This window comes from Caretta caretta, chromosome 16 (assembly GCF_965140235.1).
Source record: "Caretta caretta isolate rCarCar2 chromosome 16, rCarCar1.hap1, whole genome shotgun sequence".
Taxonomy (NCBI): domain Eukaryota; kingdom Metazoa; phylum Chordata; order Testudines; family Cheloniidae; genus Caretta; species Caretta caretta.
Window position 1 is genome coordinate 5,252,183 of NC_134221.1, and position 21,816 is coordinate 5,273,998.

Below are 21,816 nucleotides of genomic sequence, written 5' to 3' on the forward strand. Positions count from 1 at the left end.
TAGGCCAGTAAACCTGTCAAGAAAGGAAATTAGACTATGTCTATACTATGGACATTACAGCTGTGCCGCTGTAAGGTCTCCCGTGTAGCTGCTCTTTGCCAGCAGGCGAGAGCTCTCCCACCAGGCTCATTAAACCACCCCCAACAAGCGGTGTGAGCTCTGTTGATGGGAGAGCCTCTCATGCCAACATAGCGCTGTCCACACCAGCACTTTTGTCAGTGAACTTTATGTCAGTCAGGGAGGTGTTTTTTTCACACTCCTGACTGACAAAAGTTTTACCAACAAAAGTGCTAGTGTAGACAAAGCCTTAGGTTAGTTAGACTACTTGGATTTGTAAAGAACAAATCATGCCAATCACTTATTACCATGTTATCCTCTAGGTGCGTACAAATCAATTGATTAATAATTTGTTCCAGGATCTTTCCAGGTATTGAAATTAGGCTGTCTGGGCTATAATTCCTCAGGTTCTCTTTGTTCCTCTTTTTAAAGATAGGCACTATGTTTGCCTTTCTCTAGCCCTCTGGGCTCTTACCTTCCTCCATGAGTTCTCTAGGATAATCACTAATTGTTCCCTGAATGCTTCAGCTAGCTCCTTAAGTAGTACCCGAGAGAGAATTTCAGCAGATCCTGCCAACTTCAATACATCAAACTTATCTAAATATTCTTTAACCTGTTCTTTCCCTATTTTGGCTTGCATTCCTCCCCCTTTGTTGTTCATATTAATGTGTTAATTATCTGGTTACCATAAACCTTTTTAGTGAAGAATGAAACAAAATAGACATTAAACATCTCAGCCTTTTTGATGCCATCAGTTGTTCACTCTCCTTCCCCGCTAAGTAGATGACCAACATTTTGCTTATTCTTCCTCTTGCTCCTAATACACATAGGGTCTCTTCTTACTGCCTTTTATGGCCTTTGCTTAGTGTAGCTCATTTCGTGCCTTAGCGTTTCCTGTTTTGTCCCTACACGCTTGTGCTATTCTTTTATACTCATCCTTATCAATTTGTCTATGTTTCCACTTTTTGTAGGATTTCTTTTTGATTTTCAGGTCATTAAAGAACTCTTGATAGAGTCATATTGGCGTCTCACTATTCTTCCTATCTTTCCTTCGCATCAGGATAGTTTGCTGTTGTGTCTTTAATATTGTCCCTTTGAGAAATTGTCAGCTCTCCTGAACTCCTGTTTCCCTTTGATTTTGATAAGAAGGATGTTGATAAATTGGAGAGGGTTCAGAGAAGAACCACAAGAATGATTTTTAAAAAGATACCTTAGTTGGGGATTGGTCCTGCTTTGAGCAGGGGGTGGGACTAGATGACCTCCTGAGGTCCCTTCCAACCCTGATATTCTATGATTCTATGATAGCGATAGACTCAGTGTGAGACCCTGCAGGGCTGGAACTTGCAACCATGTGGGTTCTGTGCTGCTGACACCTCCTCATCACCCCTGGCCACTGGAGGACTCTGTGATTCTAGGTTCAGCAGGAAGTACCACCCAACAGGGCCTGGGTGGCTGCCCCTCATAGCTCACTGATTGGCTGATACCACCATATAAACCATGAAGCCATGTTTGACCAACAATAGTGACCGCCTCCATGCTCCAGACCCTGCTTGCGATAGACCCTAGACTCGGACTTCTGACCTTGGTTTGTCCTCAACTGCGCTTTACGATTACTGTCTGTAACCTGGCTCCTGGCCCTGATCTCATGGTAACTGGACCCTGCGTGCCTCCTGATGCTTGACTCTGTTTGCCTTCTGGCCTGTCTCAGACTCTGACCTCCTGATAACTTGATCCTGCTTGCCTCTTGATGCCTGACTCTCAAGCTGCCCTCTGTGCGATCCCAGACTCTAACCTCCTGGTATCTGACGCAGCCTGACTCCTGCTTGGACCACTAGGTCAGACCGCCCACGACCCTCTCGTGACAGTTTGCTCAGACCACCTTTGGCCCTCCCCCAAATCCATCCATTCCCTCCACAAATGATGGAAGGCGCTGGCCGCCCTCCAACCTGCAGCTTTCCCAGGGCTTGGGGCCTGCAGGACCCATCTGCCGGCAGAGAACCTCTTACTACAGACCCATGCTACGCACTGTGTACTCAAATGATAGACCCTGCATGAGCAATTAGTCCGGTTGCAGGCTTAGGTGGCACAGCTCACTGCCAAAGCACAGACCTTACCTGAGCAGCTAGCATGCTCACAGGGAGAACAACAGAGCTACGAGCCTGGACAGACCATGCACCACCTGAGCCAGCCCCCATGGTGCCACTGCCCGAACAGTTCGACAGGTATTGCTGGAAATATGGGGGGTTCCTGAAGCTATGCAGGCTGCTCTTCCTGCTGTGCCCCCACGCGTCTCCCACAGACCAGATTAAGGTGCAGCTAATAGTCAGCCTGTTCTCTGACAAAGGGCTTGCTTGAACCCCACGCTGTTGGAGCAGAACAGTCCAGTGGTCTCTGACTGGGATGCCTTCCTGCAAGCCGACGTGACCATCTCTGATGACCCACATTGCATCTGCTCTGCAGAGGCTGCCCTCCAGAAGCTTTGACAGGGACGAGGGCCAGCTACCTCCTACGCTGCTCATTTCCAACGGCTTGTGGCTGATGTTGAATGGAATGAGGCACCACCCGAGCTCTATGATTCGGAACCACTCCCCCGCCCTCAAGTAGAACCTGGAACTCTGGTGTCTCCCGGCGTTTCCAGTTGCTGCTGGGGTTGGAGGTCTTGGGGCAGGTGCAGCAGATCCCCCCACAGTTAGCAGCAATAGACTCCGTGGCTGCCGCCAACTTTGTAGCTGCTGAGGCAGCCAAAACCCTCCAGATCCCTCTCCAGCCGAAACCCACACTGGACCTGGGGGAGAGGATCGATGGATCACTTCTCTCGTCGGGACCGGTGACTCAGGAGACCTGTCCCATTAGGAGCCGAAGTGGAAGGGCACCAAGAATTAATATGCTTCAATGTGGTCCGCTCTCTAGTCTTCCTCATCATTCTTGGCATTCCTAGGTTGGAGCAGCAGGACCCGTGTATTTCCTGGTGGTGGAGGAGCAGTAGTTTTCCTTCCAAATACTGTCACAAAGTGTGCCTCTGACAAAGCAGCCAGCCCCCAAGTGACCCATTCCCAGGGCCCAGGATGGGAGGAGAACCTCGGAAGCGGAACCCCAGACGGCAGGCGGCCAGCCACTCGGGAGTAGCTCCAGGCCAGAACCTCAGCCTTCGTGCCAAGTACCATGACTACCTGGATGCATTCAAAAAGAAAAATGCTGACTCACTAGCCCCATACAGAGACTACAGCTGCCCAGCAGACCTACACCCCAGGGCAAAGGTGTCCTACAAACAGACTCCATGTCTGAACCAGGGTTGGAGGCGCGACATGGGTTTATTCAGGAAAACCTTGCCAAGGGCTTCATTCGGCGATCTACCTCTCCAGCGGGGACACCATTCCTCTTTGTGAAGAAGGAGGATGGGTCACTATGCCTCTGCATAGATTGGGGGGCGGGGGCAAACTGCGGCTCGCGAGTCACATGCAGCTCTTTTACCGTTAAAGTGTGGGTCACAGAGCCCCCTTCTCCCCCCACATTCTCCACCTACTAGACTGGGCTGGGGGGAAGCTCAGGACCTCTGTCTTGCAGGAGGGTGGTGGGGTAGGGGCCTCCGCCTATCGGGGGGGGGGTCTCAGGGCTTTAGCCCTGTGGGAGATGCCTGATGGGGCTCAGGCCTTCAGCCCCCACCCCAGTCTGGTAGGTGGAGAATGGGGGCCTATGGAGGGGGCTCCACGAGCCGCACTTTAAAGGTACAAGAGCCGCATGTGGCTCGTGAGCCACAGTTTGGTCTAGAGTCTCGACTTACCTCACAAGATAAACTTCCTTAGACAGGAGGGTATCTCACCCAACGTTCTCCAACCAACATGTAACAACCTGGCTGGCTGTGATCCTTTTTTCATGAAGCAAACACACTGTCAGCTTACTTCCTCAGTGAAGGATTCGGAGAGAGTCCCTGTATCTACAGGTATAGTCCAGAACTCCATTGTTTTCACCTATAGACAGGATTCCCTCCTCTTGATTTATTTCTTCCTGTAAATTCCCTCAGTGAAGGTTTCACAATCCCTTCACTAGCATTCGGCTTAGACTGCAAATGAGCATCCATTGTGAACTGTACAATACTCAATTTACATAGAGACAGACTGCTAGATGAACATCTTGTGACTGAAAGAAAATTGTTTATCAGCTTCTGGGGATTGGCCCCAACTCACAGACCTTCAGAACAAAATTTTCAGTGTAGATGCATAACTCCTCACATATTATCCATACGTACAGCTTGCAATGACTATGGAGACCAGTGTAAGAATAGAGACCACGCACGATGCTCTTTGGCAAAATAGTACATAGAGACCAGGCCAAGGGGAATCCATGTAACCCTTATGCACCCCTGTGTCCTCTGCCAGTGGGCACCTAGAGGTCCCCAGGTCACACCTGGCTTAACACATAGAGATGCAGGATATGTTAGAGGACGCTGGCTATCTGTGGCTTGCAAAATGGACCCTTAGAGAGACAAGGTGGGTGAGGTAATATCTTTTATTAGAAGTTGGTCCAATAAAAGATATTACACCTCACCCACCTTGTCTCTAATATCCTGGGACTGACATGGCTACCACCACACTGCCTACAGAAATGGATCCTGGTCCTTTGTGGCTATGGAAGGGAGATTTTGGAGTTCATCACTGGTGGAACTTATTAATGCAACACAGGGAGGACCTTGTTCAAGAAGCCATTATCTTATGCAAATCACCTCGCCAATACCACAGTGATTCGAATCTTTGCTTATTTCAAAATGTTTGCAGAAGGTGATGGTCAAACAACGGATTTTCTGGATCACTCCAAATGGTTTTCAGGATTGGGTGTGAAATGGAGTCTTTTTGGCCAGTGAACACCTTTTATTGCAGCAGCAGTGAAGTGCTTCTATGATTGTCTTGGCCATTTGCTACAATGATCCGGAGAGCTGGATGAGTTCTGCAAGAAAACACTCGTAAATATTAGAATATGAAATGACCACCTTTGTGCCCTTTGTTACCATTAAGGAGCATTCCCACACTTGAGCTTGGATTTGCAGGAATGTTTGGGGCGTAGCTGTACTTTACTCAGTCCCTGTAGTCACATGCAGACAAGGGTATTGCTATTTGTTATTTCTTTGTTTAAAGTTTCAGGTATTCGGTTCAGGAGTAGAAACCATACCATGTGACGTAAGTAGATGAGCAATCAAATATCATGAATACTCAATAGTTGAAGTGAACAGTTAACAAATAAGCCATAGGATGAAAGTAGTTCACATAAGCTCTTCAACAAATACTTACAAATAACAAATCTGTTCACAGAAGCCAGGGGCAGTTTTTCAACTTTTTCTGTTCAGAAACAAAAAAAGACTAAACTCACTGAATAATTTACTTTCATGGGATAATTCAATCAATTCTAACCATAATGATTATCCATAACGTGATGTGTTTTTCCCTCTTCTTCCCTGACTTTACCACATGTTCATGGCTGACCCTGCACTCCCTTTTCCAGGTGCACCTATGTGAAGCAGATGGCCTGTTGGAATTTTTGGGACTCTCGTCTACGGAACTCACCAACCAACCGGTTCTAGTGGCAGTGAAAATGCTAAGATCCAATGTCAACAAAACAGCCAGGTAACCACATGACACTATGCAACAGCTTTAATCTGAGTATGAAGCCTGATTCTGCTCTGAGACTAGTTTTACACAGGTTAGCTTCACTGACTTCAGTGGAGCTACTCCAGATTTACACTTGTGTAAGTGAGAGGCGAGTCAGCCCTTGGTGTGTGCATATATGAGCAGTTAGTGCATAAGTGGGTATTTGAACAGAGATAATGGAAGTCAGTGGAATATCAGTTTTATCCTGGCTGCTGAGTGGAGCTCATGAGCAGAGACCTATCATCCATTCTTGATGGACAAGTGTGATTAATAATGATATATTTTATTATATCACTCCCCCTATCCAGCAGGCACTAGTGGACTTATCCACTAATGCTGTGCACACAGAGATAGGTGAACAAGTCCAGTTCATCCAGGAAAGGGTCACAAAGACACCGAGTGGGAGGAGTACTTTGGAAAGGATGTGATCGTGTGCGTTATAAGGAATGACATGAAAACAACAAGGTTGGCCAGTTTCACAGAAGGCTGGACATTTATGTAGAGAATGGGAACATCCACAGTGACCTTACACTGGATAAAAGCCCTCCAGAATTTATATGGGCATGAGCCAACTTCCAGCTCTTGGGGATTAGAAGGAAATGCTTCCAGAGAGCAGGTTTCCCATCATGGCCAGCACTTTGGTTTCTTACCCTTTTCTGTGGTACTAGCCACTGTCAGTGACAGAATACTAGACTGCTGGCCCCATGGGCTGATCCAGTTCCTCAGAGAAACCATAGAAATACAGACATGTTGATAGAAAAATGACCTGATCATATACTACAGTGATGGACGCAGGATTGACAGATGTATAGAAAGTTTCACTTCCCTCATAGTGCTATTACATCATCCTTTATCCCTGAGACTTTGACATCACCACATCTGGAACAGCCTCTGCACCTTCTCCCCCACCACTCCTTTCTACCTTCAGAAAACCCTCTGGGGCCTGGCCCAGCCACAGGCTCCCTCCCTGCAGAGCCTGTGTGGCTAAGCCCTGCACTCTGGGGTTGTTTCTGTGCTGCAGCTGTAGGTGCAAAAGGGATTTCAAGAGGGTGCACTCTGGTTACAAAGCAGAATAAAGGGAAATCAGTGGGAGAATAATTTAGGGAGAAAAAGAGAGGCAACTCTTCTGGGAGACTTCAGAAAAACTCCCATTCCTCGTATTCAGAGCCTCTCTATTTCCCCTTCGCTCCTCCCAGATGCCTCAAGAAAAGGAAAGAGGACAGTGTTCAAGAAATCAGACTTATGTGTTAGGGGGCTTATTCCTTCACCCACTTACTTCCCTGGTCCTTTTCGCTTGAACAGAAAGCAACAATACCCGAAGTCCAAAGGTGCAAACAATTCAATGTTTATTGGGGTGAACTTCCAGCAAGCATGATTCCAGTTTCCTTCCTCAGTGTCCCCCTTCCCAGCTCTGACACCACAGAGCCTTACACCTGTATCCCTGTTCCCATTCTTGCCCTTAGCCAAACATGATTCCAATTTCCTTACCCCCATTCCCTGTTCCCATTTCCCTCTTTAGCCAAACATGATTCCAATTTCCCCACCCCCATTCCCTGTTCCCATTCCCCCCCACCCACTCACTTCCTGATTGACTGCAGACTATATAGTAAAACTTGAGTTCTGCTTAGCTATACCTTAACCAATCATTTTCCTGAAATTTAACTAACCAATCCTAACATATTGTAACATGATTATGTAACCAATTATATCCCACCACCTTAATTAGTTTACACCCAGCAAAATTAATTATACAGCAGACAGAAACAATCACAGAACCAGACAGAGATTATACAGACAAACAATAGCAAAGTGGGAACTATAATGACAAAACAATACAGAAGTGAGGATTTCACATCCCAGCTATTGATAAGTGAGTTCTTGCCAGACGGGATGCTATCAAACAAAGTTTCCTTTTACATTTTCTAGGCACTTCCCTTTCTCTGGAGGTGACGGGCATCATCAGGACAGGATTGTATCGTAACAGCCCAATAGCACCTTCTTTCAATGTGACTAGGTTGAAATGCAAGGATGTGACCGTTCGCTTCCCAGCTTATGGCTGCCTCTGCTGCTTAGCCAGAGGCCTTAGCCTAAGCACAGGGCCTCAGACTGTCACAGTGAGAGAAAGCTCTTACACCGGCAGACGGTGATTTTGATTCTTTCTTTTATACCTCTATAACTAGCCAAGTGATAAGAATACACCTAAATTCTTACAGTATAGGCCTTTACCGACAGGCCTGAATAGCTATATCCTAACATTATGTCTTTCTCTTTTTAAGAAATGATTTCCTAAAGGAGATCAAGATCATGTCCCGGCTGAAGGACCCAAATATCATCCGGCTGCTGGGAGTGTGTGTGCGTGATGACCCTCTGTGCATGATAACAGAGTATATGGAGAACGGAGACCTCAACCAGTTCCTGTCACAGCGAGAGATCTGCAGTAAATTCACCATTTCAAACAACATTCCATGCGTCAGGTAAGAGGAGAAGTCGCAGGTTCTAATGCAACAGTTTCAGTGCCCTGAACTTAAAGTACATTAATATTAAAAACAAGCTGAATTGTGAACCAGTTACGGATGCTACACTTGTAACATACCACGAGTACTGCACCCCACAGACTAAACACCACAACGTTACTTTTGCCTGCCACAGGATTCCAGCTTCTGTCAGTCCCTTTACCAAGCCACTCTCTCCTCACAGCAAACTACTCCGACGCTTCCCCAGGGTACCCAAGGTTGTGAAGCTCCTTGCTACCACCTGTCTGTGCCATTGTGTGTCAGCCTCCTGACTCCACCAGCCTCTGGCAACACAAGCACTGCCTGCCAGTCCTCTGCCAGCCTCATTGTCTCTGTTCAGATTACCAACAGTTCCTCTGGAGAGTTCCTCTGGAGTGCCCAGCCGCTGTTCCACTCAACACTCACAGAACTCTCAGGGCAAGTCTACACTTAAACCCGCCAACCTAGCACTGTCTACACCGGGGGTTAGGTCAGTATAACAACATCGTTCAGGGATGTGGATGTTTCACACCCCGAGCCACACAGTTATACCGATATAGGTCTGACGTGTAGATTAGACCTCAGATTCTCTACTCCCAAAGGAGGAGCACACACCAAAGCACCAGTTTCATCTCAGGATCACTACTCTGCTTAACACAGAACACTTCGCTATAGTGATAGTGAAAACAAGGAGAAGTCTGTTACCAAAGAACAGAGATTCAAATGACAGTAAATAAGAACACTGGAAACAAATGGTAACAAACTCATAAGCTGCTTTCTAGAGCCTAAACTTAACTCACAAGACATTCCACTGTCTCCTACATAGTAGCTTACCCCAAGTCATTGCCCCAGCGTTTTCAGCCAGGAGGGCTGAGACCTTCCTTTCCTAAGATCAAGCCTGCTGGCAGCTTGTCTTCCCAGACAGAGGGATGAAATCATCCCCTCTCCACTTATTTTTTGCAGTTACAGACTATGGTCCCTTACCACAGGAGGTTCCCTCTAAAGAGATTTATTCTGGGGCTGGGGGCGGGGAGGGTTGTCTTTGTAAATCCTCAGGCCTGCACCTGGCCCAGGCAGCAAACACAGCCAGTCTCCAGGTAGGGCCAATGTTTTTTATACTAACTGAGTTGGCACAATGGCATACAATACACAATGGTCTGCTCGAGAAATAAGTGTTTGCTACCCCCCACTGCCTAGGATCACCTTCTAGTGACCTGTCTTAACTTACATGCTTTAAAAACACAATTTTCAGTAAACATACATAAACTCCTTACACGTTATCTGCACCGACATTTCACGACGGTCACGATGACGTGTGTGACGCAGGCATTCAGTAGAGACCTTACATAACCTCTTTTGGTGAACCCGGACGATCCCTTTAAGCCCATATGTCTCTGTGCCCTCTGCCAGTTGGCACCAGTTGGTTTCTGGGGCACAACTATAACATCTAATATCCACAGCTGCGGACAGTACTGGTAGCAGTGATAAAGTGGATGCCTATGGGTGGACAGCTAGAGAGTATGTACTGGTCGGTGGCTTTATTCCCTTGCATTTGTGTGTTTGTGCCAAGTATGTTGTGGGTGTGACGACCCAAACTGCTTCACATACAGTTTTGTGTATTCATTTCCTGGTTTTTCTAAATGTTTAAGTGAGGGGAGTTGAGGAGAGTGTTGGGGTTTGGGGGCAAACTAGGGAGGATGGCTTCCAGAGTTTGCATACAGCACTAGTGCCGGGACTGAGAGAGAAGATTTCATCTGCCCGCTTGAGAGAGAAGAGTTAATTCATCAGCAGCTGCACTTCTCCATCAGATAAAACTTTCTCTCTCTGGAGCAACTCATAAAACTTTTTCCATTGAAGGATAAAATGTGATTGAAAAGTATAGCAACTGATGGAGAAGTTTTTATCTCAGAGAGAGGATTTTATTCTATGGAGAAATTTTGTGTATATGGTGGAGGAATTTTGTCTATACAATGAAAAAAATGTTATCCAACAAAGAGTTTATATTTTGGTTACCCGTTAGCATATAAACTTTCAATTTTGACACATAATGGTGGGAAAAGACTCTAAATACTTTTAAATGGCCAGTTGCACCAGAGCCGCTGCAGATTCATCGATTAATTTTTGTGTAGAAACATTTTTCCTAAACAAGCTGTCCAAAAAGCTCACTGGACCATTAATGTTGATAGTCAATTAATCTTGGAACACTGGGGAAGTTCCAGAAGACTGCTGGACGAAAGCGAATGTTCTGCCAATATCTTTAAAAAGTAAACAGGATGACGTGGGTAATTATAGGCCTGTCAGCCTGACATCGATCCTAGGCAAAATAATGGAACAGCTGATATGGGACTTGATTGATAAAGAATTAATGGAGGATAATATAATTAGTGCCAATCAACATGGGTTTATGGAAAATTGATCCTGTGAAGCTAACTTGATATCTTTTTATGTTATGAGATTACAAGTTTGGTTGATAGTGCAATTGTGGACTTCTGTGAGGCATTTGACTAGCAGCTGCATGATATTTTGATTAAAAAACTAGGACAATACAAAATTAACACGGCATACATCAGATGGATTAAAAACTGGACACAGATCATGGCTGACTGAATGACAGGAGAATCTGAAGGAGCGAGCTTCACCATCTTGGCTGCCTCCCCCATGATCCACTGTAACACTGTTGGGCTTTCAGAGTCCAGATCCTGAACAATGTCCTGACCAGCATGGGCCAGAAAGAGGGTCCCAGATGACATCACCACCTCCACTGGCTTCAGTTAAATCCCAAACTATCTGGGATGTGAGACGTTGTCAAACTCTGCCGCCACCCGCACACCCTTCTGTGTGTTCTTTTCCTTCTCCACCATATTTCTTCTCTTTCCTATCCATCTCCTTTTGCCTTCTGTCTAATAAAAGTCTGGCTTAGCCAGCCAAGACTGCATACTTTGCAACACTGCTGTGAGCCTGTGACCAAAAGAGCAGATAAAAGCAGTGCCCTGAACTGCCCGATGCTGGTACTAGTTTGCCAGGTCTCAGACTGGCTGATCAGACCAGGTGCTGCGCCTCTATTTCTCCAGCAGGGAAGTTGCAAGTAAGAGTTCTCACCAGAGACGGAAGCTGCATTTTCCATCTTGACTGTTCTTTTCTCCCCCAATTTTGTGTGTGTTTGTCTTGGTTTGTCTTTTAGAAAACAGGATCGGACTTCAACAGCAGCAACAATAACAGCTCCAGTCCAGCTCACCTAACTTCTTCCCTTTCCCCCCAAAAGAACAGCTATTACCATGTGTAGTACCACCTAAAAACCTGTCACTTGGAGGTGTTTTCCTTCTAAAACTCTCTTCAGCTAAAGGTAAAGGGAACAAGGGATATTGTTAAAAAGAAAGCCTTAAATAATTTACTGTACATTTCAGATGCTTTAACTGTTTTTCCTTCTTTCCTGTCTCTTTAATAAAAGGTTAAAGATGCTTAATGGTGTTCTTTGCCTCTGGACTAAGCCAGCTGAGGTCTCTGAATACCAAACCTTGTTTAAAACTGTTTAATATTGGACAGTGAGAGGGTCATATTAACCCCTTTGACTCTTTGGGCCAATTTATTCCATCAATGTTAATAGAGTGTTATTTCAGCTTTCATACTGATGACCCATCCGACCCCTTAGCTGCGTGGTTCCTCACCTTCACCTCATCAACCAAGCAGCACTGGTTGGGCTCTCCCACTCACCAGAAGAGCCATTCACTTGACCTGGTCTTCCCCAAGCCCTGCTTTCTGTGATCTCACCATGAGTTCTGAGGTCCCCCATCACCTGGTCTCTTTCAGCAGCTCCCCCTCACTCTGTCACTCGATCCTTCTGGGTGTGTCTAGGGTTCAGATTCAGGCTAAAGACTAACCCCTCCCCTTCTGTCTTCACACAAATTGTGCTAACCCAGGGCTCGGACCCCGAGTCCCATGGGGGTTGAAGGGTCCAAGCCTGAGTCAAGCTGAGACCCTTCAAGCCCTATTGCTTTGCAGTGTAAATGCAGTCCCACTGGACTTGTGCTCTGGGAGTCTGCCAAAAGTATCCCACAGTCCCACGTTCTTCCACACTCCCCCACAAACAAAGGGCGAGAGCAGCCACATTTTGGGAGGGTGCTAAGAAGTCTGGGATATGGGTGTTTGGACTCGGGCCCATATAATGCAGTGTAGAGGCTGGAGCCCTAGGTTGGGACCCACGGTTCACCAATTCCTAACCTGGGGTTACAAATGGGTGTAGATGCTCAAGCCCTAGGTTAACAAACCCAGGGTCTGCTAACTCGAGTTCTGCTAACCCTGGACTTACATTGCAGTGTAGACATACCCTCTTTGACTTTCATTCCATCAATGCCGATAATTAATTTCTCTGCTGCTCTCTGCTCCCTGTGTTCTCTTCCCTTTCTTCCCTGGTGGTTGTTGATTCTCTTGAATCCTTTGCCAGCCCCAGCCCTAGCTCATCCCCAACATCCTCCGTTCCTGCTCTCATGCAGCAGAGCATCTCTAGTATCCTCTGATCATGCCAACAACTTGTTCCTTCAGTTCTGCCATCGTCCTATGCCAAGCCACTCTACTTTTCCACACTGATCAAATCCCATGCAGGCAATCCCAGCTGACTTTTCACCTCCTTTGACTCAATCCTCAAACCCTCCCTCCCCCACTTCTCCTCCTACACAAGAGCTACCTAATTTCTTGAAAGAGAACACTGGCAAAATAAGACACAGCCTTCCATTCCCCCTCTACAGCTTCGCCTCCTTCTCTCTTGTCATAGACACAGAAGTTTCTCATTTGCTCTCCTCTAACCCCACAACCTGTCCCAGTGTCCCCATCCCGTCTCCTGATCTCCCTCACACCCACTCTCATCCTCTCCCTTACTCTTCTTGTTAGCCCTCGCTCGTCTCTGGCTCGTTCCCCACACAATACAAACATTTTAGTCTCTTCCATCTTCAAAACACCCCCCTTGACCACACTTGCTCCCTTCTTCCTTTCATCTCTTAGCTCATTGAATGCTCTGTTTACAATCGCTGTCTAAAGTTCCTCTCCTCCAATTCCACCCTAGACCCTCTCCAATCCATCTTCTGCACCTTGCACTCCACTGGAACCACGCTCACCAAAGTCACTAATGACCTCTTTCTAGCCAAGCTCAAAACCAGTGCTCCGTCTTCATCCTCTTTGACCAGTCAGCTGCCTTTGGCACCATCAGCCATGCTCTTGTTCTTGAAATCTGCTTCTTCCCTTGGCTTCTGTGACTGTCCTCTTTTGATTCTCCTCCTTCCTCTCTAATCATTCCTCCAGCATGCCCTTGGGAGGATCCTCCTTGTGCCCCCTGCAACTTTCTGTGGGGTTCCACAGGGCTCTGTCCTTGGTTCCCTTCCCTTGTCCCTCTCCACCTTATCTCTGGGTAATCTCTATGCTGATGACACACAGATCTACCTCTCTGCTCCAGACCTGCCTTCTTCTGTCCAAACTGAAATCTCAGCCTGTCTCTTGGACATCTCCTCGTGGAAGTCTAGCTGCCATTGCATGGTAAATATGGCTAAAACAGAGCTCCTAACCTTCCTCCCGAACCCTTCCTGCTACTTCCTCAGTCACTGTAGACAGCACCACCATGCTGTCACTCAGGCCCATAACCGGGGTGTCATCTTTGACTCGGCCCTCTCTTTAGGTCCTCATTTCCATGTCTAAATCTTGCCCTTCCTCATCCATACCATCTAAGATACAGCCCTTTCTATCCATCCACACAGCTCAGAGGTTCGTCCAGGCTCTCATCTCACATCTGGATGACTGCCACATCCTTCTCTCTGGCCTTGACAGATGCAATCTTGCCCCACTCAGAGCATTCAGAATGTTGCTGCAAAGATCATTTCCCTAGCCCATTGCTTTGCCCTTGTCACCCCTTCGCTCCTTTGCCTCCCTCCACTGCCCCCACATTGCCTCAAATAGAAGCTGCTTGGCTTCACTTTCAGGGCTCTTCATGGCCTATCCGCGCCCACCAATCATCTCTCATTTGCTCTTGAGAGGTCAGCTCCCCACTCTCCTCCTGCCAATGTCAGCCTTCACTGCCCACTCGTTAAATCTCCAAACCGGCCACTGTGTGCTTTCTCCCGTCCTGCTCCTCATTCATGGGAGGAGCTCCCTGTAAACACCCACACCCTACCCAATTATACACATTCAAACCCCTCCTTGAAACTCTCCTTCGAGGTGATGCTGACAACAAACTTGACAATGGTTAGGCTGCTGGTGTGACGAGACCATGGCCCATCCTGCTGATCAATGCTGTCTCCTTGTTTCTTTGTAGGCCCCCGTCTGTCTGTCTGTTGTCTTTTGTCTTATACTCAGATTGCAAAGTCTTTGGGGCAGGAAGCGTCTCTTTGTTCTGTGTTTGTACAGCGCCTTGCACAATGGGTCTTTGTCCATGGCCAGGTTCCTGTGATGGGGGCTGCAGCATGAAGAAGCCTGCAAACTCAGCTATGAGCAATTAAACATTTTCTGTTGGGGGATTATGAGCACCTGGGTGGTAATCACTGGGTTAACGATGTAGTTGGGAGGACATAAGTGGAAGGAGCAGGCAGCCAGGAAAACTGAGAAGGAAAGCTCAGAGGGTGATATTGGGCTGAAGACTGAAGGCTGTGGGGAAACCTCCTCTTGCTGTAACCCTGACGTACACTGTTATACTTGGCAAGGAAGGAATAAATACACACGTGGTGCAAATGTAACAACCTGGTGTGTGTTTGTGCCATGAGCCCACACAAATTGGCCAGGCAGTGCAGTACACTGGGTAGCGGCAGAGCTCCTTGGTGCTGCAGTAACACAAATAAGGATAAATCGTGGCTGCTTCTGAAAATTCTGAACCAAGGCTATCTTGCCTACCATCCCAGGGAAGCTTGTGGCAGAGCCAGTGATAGGACCCTTCTTTCCTGGGTCCTACCCCACTGCCTTAACCACAAGACTGTATTTTCTCTTTCTGAAGGCACCAGCCTGGTTCACTCATCTTCCCAGTTCTGAGCTGTTGGAGACAGGGTCTGCTGGCAAAACCCACATGTGATCATGTCATTAAAGACAGTGTCATAATACATGTGCACAAGGGGGCAGGATTAAGGGCATGAAAAATAACAAACGGTATTTCTAGAGACATGGTAATGGTGGCAGTCAGGACATCCTGCCCTTTCTCAGCCCTGCAAGAACACAAGCTCTTCCCCAAGAAATAACAATATGCCGTTTAGGGCCAGATTTACAGGCACTAGCCTCTCTGTCTGTGACTGCCAGTCAGGTCACTTAGATACCTAAGCCCCACCTAGCACCCATAAATCAGGGACTTGTGTGACGTGGGGCCAGATTTCCCAATAGCTTGGAGCCAAATTTCCAAGTGATCAGCATACACCATTGAGGCCAGATTGTCAAAATGGCTGAGGACCCTGTGCTGAGCACCCTTGGAAATCTGGCTACTTCTTTTGGTGACTAAATGGGAGCTGAGTGCTTTGGAGAATCTGTCCCATAGTTGTGAAATCTCTGATTTATGGGCTCTCAACATCTCAGGGTATGTCTACACTGCAGCTGGGAGAGAGTGCAGGGAGCCAGAGTCACACAGGCGGGGCTCCAGCTAGTGTGCTAAAATAGCAGTGTGAACATTGCAGCTTGGGCTCTCAAGCCCACCAGACCCCTGAATCTGTGCTCAGGTGGCTAGCCCATACATGGCTCACACTTCCGGGAAGGCAGTTAGTTCATTGCAAATGTACACTCCAGACTGACAGAGATAGTGAGGAATGAGGAGTTAAGTGACACCATTGTGCTTATTGCAACACACAGCATGCAAGATTCCCGCAGCAGGAAGAGTCCAGAGAAAAGCAACTGCAAGGAAACTCTCCTTTGACTTTCTGTTTGTTTTAAATGCAGCTATTCCAACCTACTGTTCATGGCCACCCAGATCGCCTCTGGAATGAAGTATTTAGCCTCCCTGAACTTTGTGCACAGAGACCTGGCCACCCGCAACTGCCTGGTTGGGAACAACTACACCATCAAGATTGCAGATTTTGGAATGAGCAGGAATCTATACAGCGGGGATTATTACCGTATCCAGGGCAGAGCTGTGCTGCCGATACGCTGGATGGCCTGGGAAAGTATCCTCCTGGTAGGGGCTGCTCACAGCGCTCTTTCTCTCTTCCTTTAGTATGTGCCCCCCATGGGGTGTGGGTGTGGGTGTGGGTGTGTGCACACTTTGTACAGGAAACTGAGTAACAGCACAAGTCTCCTTTTCTATCCTTATTGTCTCCTTTACGAATCAATAGGATCTTGGCAGCTGGCTGTACCGCTTATCATGTATCCCCTTTGGTAACTGGAGGCACCCTCTATGCCACGCATCCCATATGCTGTGTGCAGCCTCTGACTCTCCACCATGCAGACCGCAGTGGCACTGTTCCATCAAACTGCACTGAGCCCATCTCTTCCTCCAGAGAAGGAAGGCAACCACGTGGTTACAGCACAGGAGTGAATGTCTGAAAGCTGGGTTTTTATTCCTGAATGCTACAGATTCCCTGCTCGGATCTGAGCAAGTCACCTCTCTGTGCCTCTGTTTATCAATTGCCAAAATGTGGCAGGAAGGAGAGAGATCTTTTCCCTCTTTCTCAACTCACTAGCTTAAACTGGATTTTAAGTATTTAAACTATTACACATTTCTTACCTTCCCTGTGCAAGAGTGGCTGGTGCCTCAGTTTCCCCTGATTGGTATGTCTGTTTAGCTAAACCAACACTCCACCTATTCGGAAGCAACCAAAGTCCAGAGTAAACCCAAGCTCCAACTGGAGTACTTTCTTCAGCCCTTTGCTGTCTTCCTCTGACTGGGGAAGAAAGGATTTGAACAGGGCCTTCGCCCCTCTCAGGTGAGTGCACTAACTCCCGAGCTAGGGGATGTTCTGGCGTAGCGAGTCCTCAGTCTTCTGTTGAAGCTAAACAGGTTAAATAACTAAAGAGTTACTGAATCAGGACCTGGGTCTCCCATCTCTCATGTGCATGCCCTAACCACCAATCTACAGAGTCATTCTCACATCTCTCTCGGGTCCAATGACTCTTTCAACAGCTTCAGTAGGAGAGACTGAAGGCACCGCATGTCAGACGATCCCATAGCTGCGGGGTTAGAGCACTGAGCGGAGTGGCGGGAGGGTCCTGTTCAATCTTGTCTCCTCTTCCGGCAGAGTGGGGGAAGCTGAACCTGGGTCTCCGACATCCCCAGGAGTGCGCTAATGACTGGGCTGGAAGGTGGGCACCACCAGCATTGCCTCCTCCAGTCACCGTGTGTGGCGCAAGGCAGGCGCCTCAGGGTATGTCTGTCCTGCAAAAAAACCCCGCGGCAGCAAGTCTCAACGCCTGAGTCGGCTGACTCGGGCAGCGGAGCTAAGAATATCATTGCAGACGTTCCCAGCCAGGCTGGAGCCTGGTCTCTGAATCCCGGCAGCAGGGTGGGTTTCAGAGCTCAGAGATAGGCACTTCCCTGCCGTCTGGAGTTAGGTGCCTATATTCCTGAGAGGGGTGAGGCTTAAAACACTCCCCTCTCCTCAGCATCTCCCATTGGCTAGGCAGCTCCCCGCCTAGCGCGTAGGTTTTTGTGAATCAAATTCCAAGGGGCCTGTCTCTCCCCATGCACGGTACAGGAGCCCAGGTTTTGTGCATCGCAGTGTTGTTCCTGTGATTTGCTCAGCGTCACAGCGCCTAACTCTCTTTGTGGATCTGGCCCCTGCTGCGGCAATTTTGAAAATCCCAGGAGGTGCCGATCTGCCTCTTTGGGCACCTGAATACCTTTGAAAATCTGGCCCTGGAGTTAATTAGTAGATAGGCAGCACTGCCAGCGGTATTGTAACAAGGTGCCAGAAAGGTGGCAAGACTCATAGGGATGGGAGTTAGGGGCAAGAAAGCACCGCAGGGTGCCATGCACCCAGCCAGCCTGGTAAGACTGGTACCCACAGGATGGCCTCACTGATTTGCCTAGTCTAAGTTTCAAGGTCCCAAGCAATATGGCTCCCACCTCTTCCCCTCAGGAGCCAGCTCTGCAGCCTGATGTGTTTCACTCTCAGGACATTCCTCTCATATTCCTCCTGGTTTCCATTTTCTAACTAATCTGTCCAGTCATGCAGTTACCCCCCCACTTCCCTTAGTGCCCAACACAGTGATCCTCACCCCAAGAAACAGGCCTACACGTCTGGTAGGTAAACATTTTCATAATTTTGCACCATTGCTCTGAGTCATACTCTCTTATAACACACCACATTATTCCTTTTCCTCCTTGTGTGAACACCCTTCAGATATTTGCCGACTGTTCTCATGGCATCTGTAGTCACCGCCTGGTGAAGCTGCGGAGAGCTCGTTCCTTGATCTTTTCTCACAAGCCAGGCCCGCCAGATCCCTGATCGGCTGTGCTGCTGATTATTTTTCTGGCAGTGTGTTGTCCAGAACTGAGCACAATATTCCAGGCGCAGTCGCACCAGAGGCAATGCCTGCCCCTACCCTTTGACCCCGCAGCTTTGTGCATTCAGAGGCCAAAATCACATTCGACTTTTTGGCAGCTATATCTCATTGCAACCTCAAGACTAATTTCCTGTCTAGTGTCATGCCTAGAGCTCTGCCTCCCATCATGTATCTATGTGCCTGAGTGATCTGTCTCCAGTGATTACCTACCTTTCCCCCGCTTGTATCTTATTTGGCTGTGTTCTGCCTGTGTTGTTATACTGTCTAGGTTCCTTTGTATTATTTCTCTGTCCTCAGTGGTGTTTCCAACTCAGAAAAATGTAATGTCTGTGAACCATGCTATTTAATCCCCTCTTGCAGATTAGGAATGTAGGTGTCACACAGAACTGGCCCATTTTCTTTCTTTGTGGCAGCTAATCTCCATCCAGGATAACTTGAGTCCTTGCCAAGCCTCCAGCAACTCATTGCCCCGCCCACCCTTAATGTATTAGTGTCACACCGCCTTGCAGTCGTTTTATTAGCTGGTTAATGCAGAGACCCAATCACCGAGAAATGACCGTGTGCTGCTCAGAGCAAAGGGCCACGCTCCAGTGCTGAGGGGAGAGCACAGCAGCTCACCCCTGGGATTGCTGCCGCTGGTGACACAAACCCCATCTGTCAGAGAGAGGCAGAAGCACCCTGAATTTCTCTCCGACTCGCTTCCCGAACCAGGGACCCTTCCCCAAGCTGCAACCTCTTAGGGCTGTCTGGCGTTTGCCAGAGAAGACACCCATCCACCCTGCAGCCTGGCTGTCTTACTGCACTCACTCCCTCCCCTCTGCACGGGGGTAAGATGAGAGTGGGTCGTAGTGTGTACGAGACTCTGTCTCCGGAAGGTCTGCATGGAACGCATTTCCCCGGCAAAGAGAGCAGCTTCCTCAAAGCCCTGCTGCCGAGGCTGCAGGCACCATGTGTTTCTTATCCCCCAATGCTCTTCACCTCCTTGCAGTCAATATCCAGGATACCTACCGCACCTAGGTTTAAAAGTACAGTACACCCTTTCTGTAACGAACCCCTGGGGAGCCAAGCCTTTTGTTCATTATAGCCAGAGGTTTGTTATAGTGAAAGAGCCCTGCTTGGGGGAATGAGGGTGGCTGACAACTCGTGCCCCACAGTGGGAGCTGAGAGCTCCTCTGGACCATGGCCGCGGCTGACAGCTCTCTGCCCCGAAGGAGCACTCAGCGTTCTGCAGCTTCACAGCCCCAGGGCCGGAGGAGCTCTCAGCCCCACACCACAGCCCCAGGGCCGGAGGAGCTCTCAGCCCCACACCACAGCCCCAGGGCCGGAGGAGCTCTCAGCCCCACACCACAGCCCCAGGGCCGGAGGAGCTCTCAGCCCCCCACCGCAGCGCCAGGGCTCGAGGTGGGATCAAGGGACCAGGTTCGCTGTATCCCAAGGTTCGTAATTGTGAAGGGCGTTATAGTGAGGGCATGCTGTACCATGTGTGACTGCTCAGAGAAGGTGCTGGTGAGACTCCAGTCCCCCCCTCTGGCTGGGTTTGTGCTTCCCTACCTCTTGCATGTGCAGACAGTGGATTGAAACGGTCAACTCTTCCCACCAGTTGTGTCCCAGATCGGTAGGCTGGGCACAAACAGCTCTGTGCCTGTGGCAGCAGCCGACCCGCTCTTCTCTCCACAGGGCAAGTTCACCACAGCCAGCGATGTCTGGGCGTTTGGGATCACACTCTGGGAGATGTTCACGCTGTGCAAGGAGCAGCCCTACAGCCTCCTCTCGGACGAGCAGGTCATCGAGAACACCGGGGAGTTCTTCCGGAGCCAGGGCAGGCAGGTGAGGCAAAACCACCTCTCCCCCTTTGCTCTGCCAAATCTTGTTCAGCTGCTCCCTTTTCCTGGCCTTCACACAGCCCTGGCCTCCTCTGCCTTCCATCCCTGGCCTCTCCAGCAGATGCTCTGCCTCCCTTCACCTCAGAGACCCTCGGAGCATAGGCTCTTCCCCTCCTCTTGCACCCCACTGGATCCCCTGTGTCCTGCTTCCCTTTACTCCACGTGCTGCTCTCCCTGAGTCCCTTCGTCACCTCCTCCTAGCCCAGTCCACACTCCACAATCCTGCTGTCTCTGACGCTGCCATTTACTCACTGTCAGCCTCAACTTTCTTGGTCTCTCCTCCACATCTCTCCAGTGGGAACACCTCCTCCCCTCTGGCTGGGCCTTTTCTGTGACTCTGGCCCTCACAGCCTCCACTTGCCTTCCTCGTGCTCACCCTACTGGAGGCTGTTCCTGCCTGCATTGCCTTCTGTGCCCTCCCCTGCCACCTGTGCTCCCCCCAGACGGCAGCTGAAGCAAAATCCTTTGGGATCCTTCTCTGACTCTGCTCTTTATTCCATGTATCAGAGGGGTAGCCATGTTAGTCTGTATTCACAAAAACAACGAGAAGTCCAGTGGCACCTTAAAGGCGAACACATTTATTTGGGCATAAGCTTTTGTGGGTAAAAACCCCACTTCTTCAGATGCAGGAGATGAAGTGGATTTTTTACCCATGAAAGCTTGTGCCCAAATAACTTTGTTAGTCTTTAAGGTGCCACCGGACTCCTCATTGTCTTTATTCCATGGACCTCTGTCCCTTTTCTTGGGAGCCAAATGACTGCTGTCTTGTCATTCATAGGTGCCAGGCCTCTGCATGGTACACCCCAAAGGGGGGACTCATGTGGGAAAGTGCTGGTTATCATCACACTCCTGGCCTTAGAATCCAATCTGTGAACCAGTGTTGCAGAGAAGATGAGAAAGAGGAGGCTGAGAAGAGACCCTTCGATTTGGCCAGGAAGGGGTCATTAGAGAGCAGGCTGAGACCAGAGTCAGTGGAGGATCGAGGGCAGGAGCCAGGCTGGGAAGGAGCCAGGTCAGAGCTGGAGGAGAGGAGTTCAGTGCATGTTGGTTGCAGACTGCACGCTCAGCAAGTAATGAAGTGACGGGAGGCACAGCAGGCATTGAGGAATGGTTTACTGCGGGTCGGGGGGACCCACACTGGCTTACATTAGGAGGGGAAAGGACTGGGGGGTTATGACAGACTGAGAAGGAGAATGAGACTGGAAGGAGCCTGGGGGCAATGGAGATAGGCAACAGGCAGGGACAGGACTGCTGAAGCTGGGGAGAGGAGGTGAAACACCTCAAGGTCAGCAA

At 48.8% G+C, this 21,816-nt stretch overlaps 1 protein-coding gene across 5 annotated transcripts in view; it reads left to right on the top strand.

The window, feature by feature from the left end:
• LOC125623312 (discoidin domain-containing receptor 2) overlaps positions 1–21,816 on the top strand; it is a 154,643-nt gene that overhangs the window by 125,897 nt on the left and 6,930 nt on the right. For all 5 annotated transcript variants that reach the window (XM_075120308.1, XM_048822422.2, XM_048822424.2 and 2 more), the window contains 4 exons: positions 5,551–5,672; positions 7,973–8,170; positions 16,079–16,313; positions 20,318–20,467. In XM_075120308.1, coding sequence (XP_074976409.1) covers positions 5,551–5,672; positions 7,973–8,170; positions 16,079–16,313; positions 20,318–20,467 — 705 coding nt within the window. The remainder of the gene's footprint in view (positions 1–5,550; positions 5,673–7,972; positions 8,171–16,078; positions 16,314–20,317; positions 20,468–21,816) is intronic.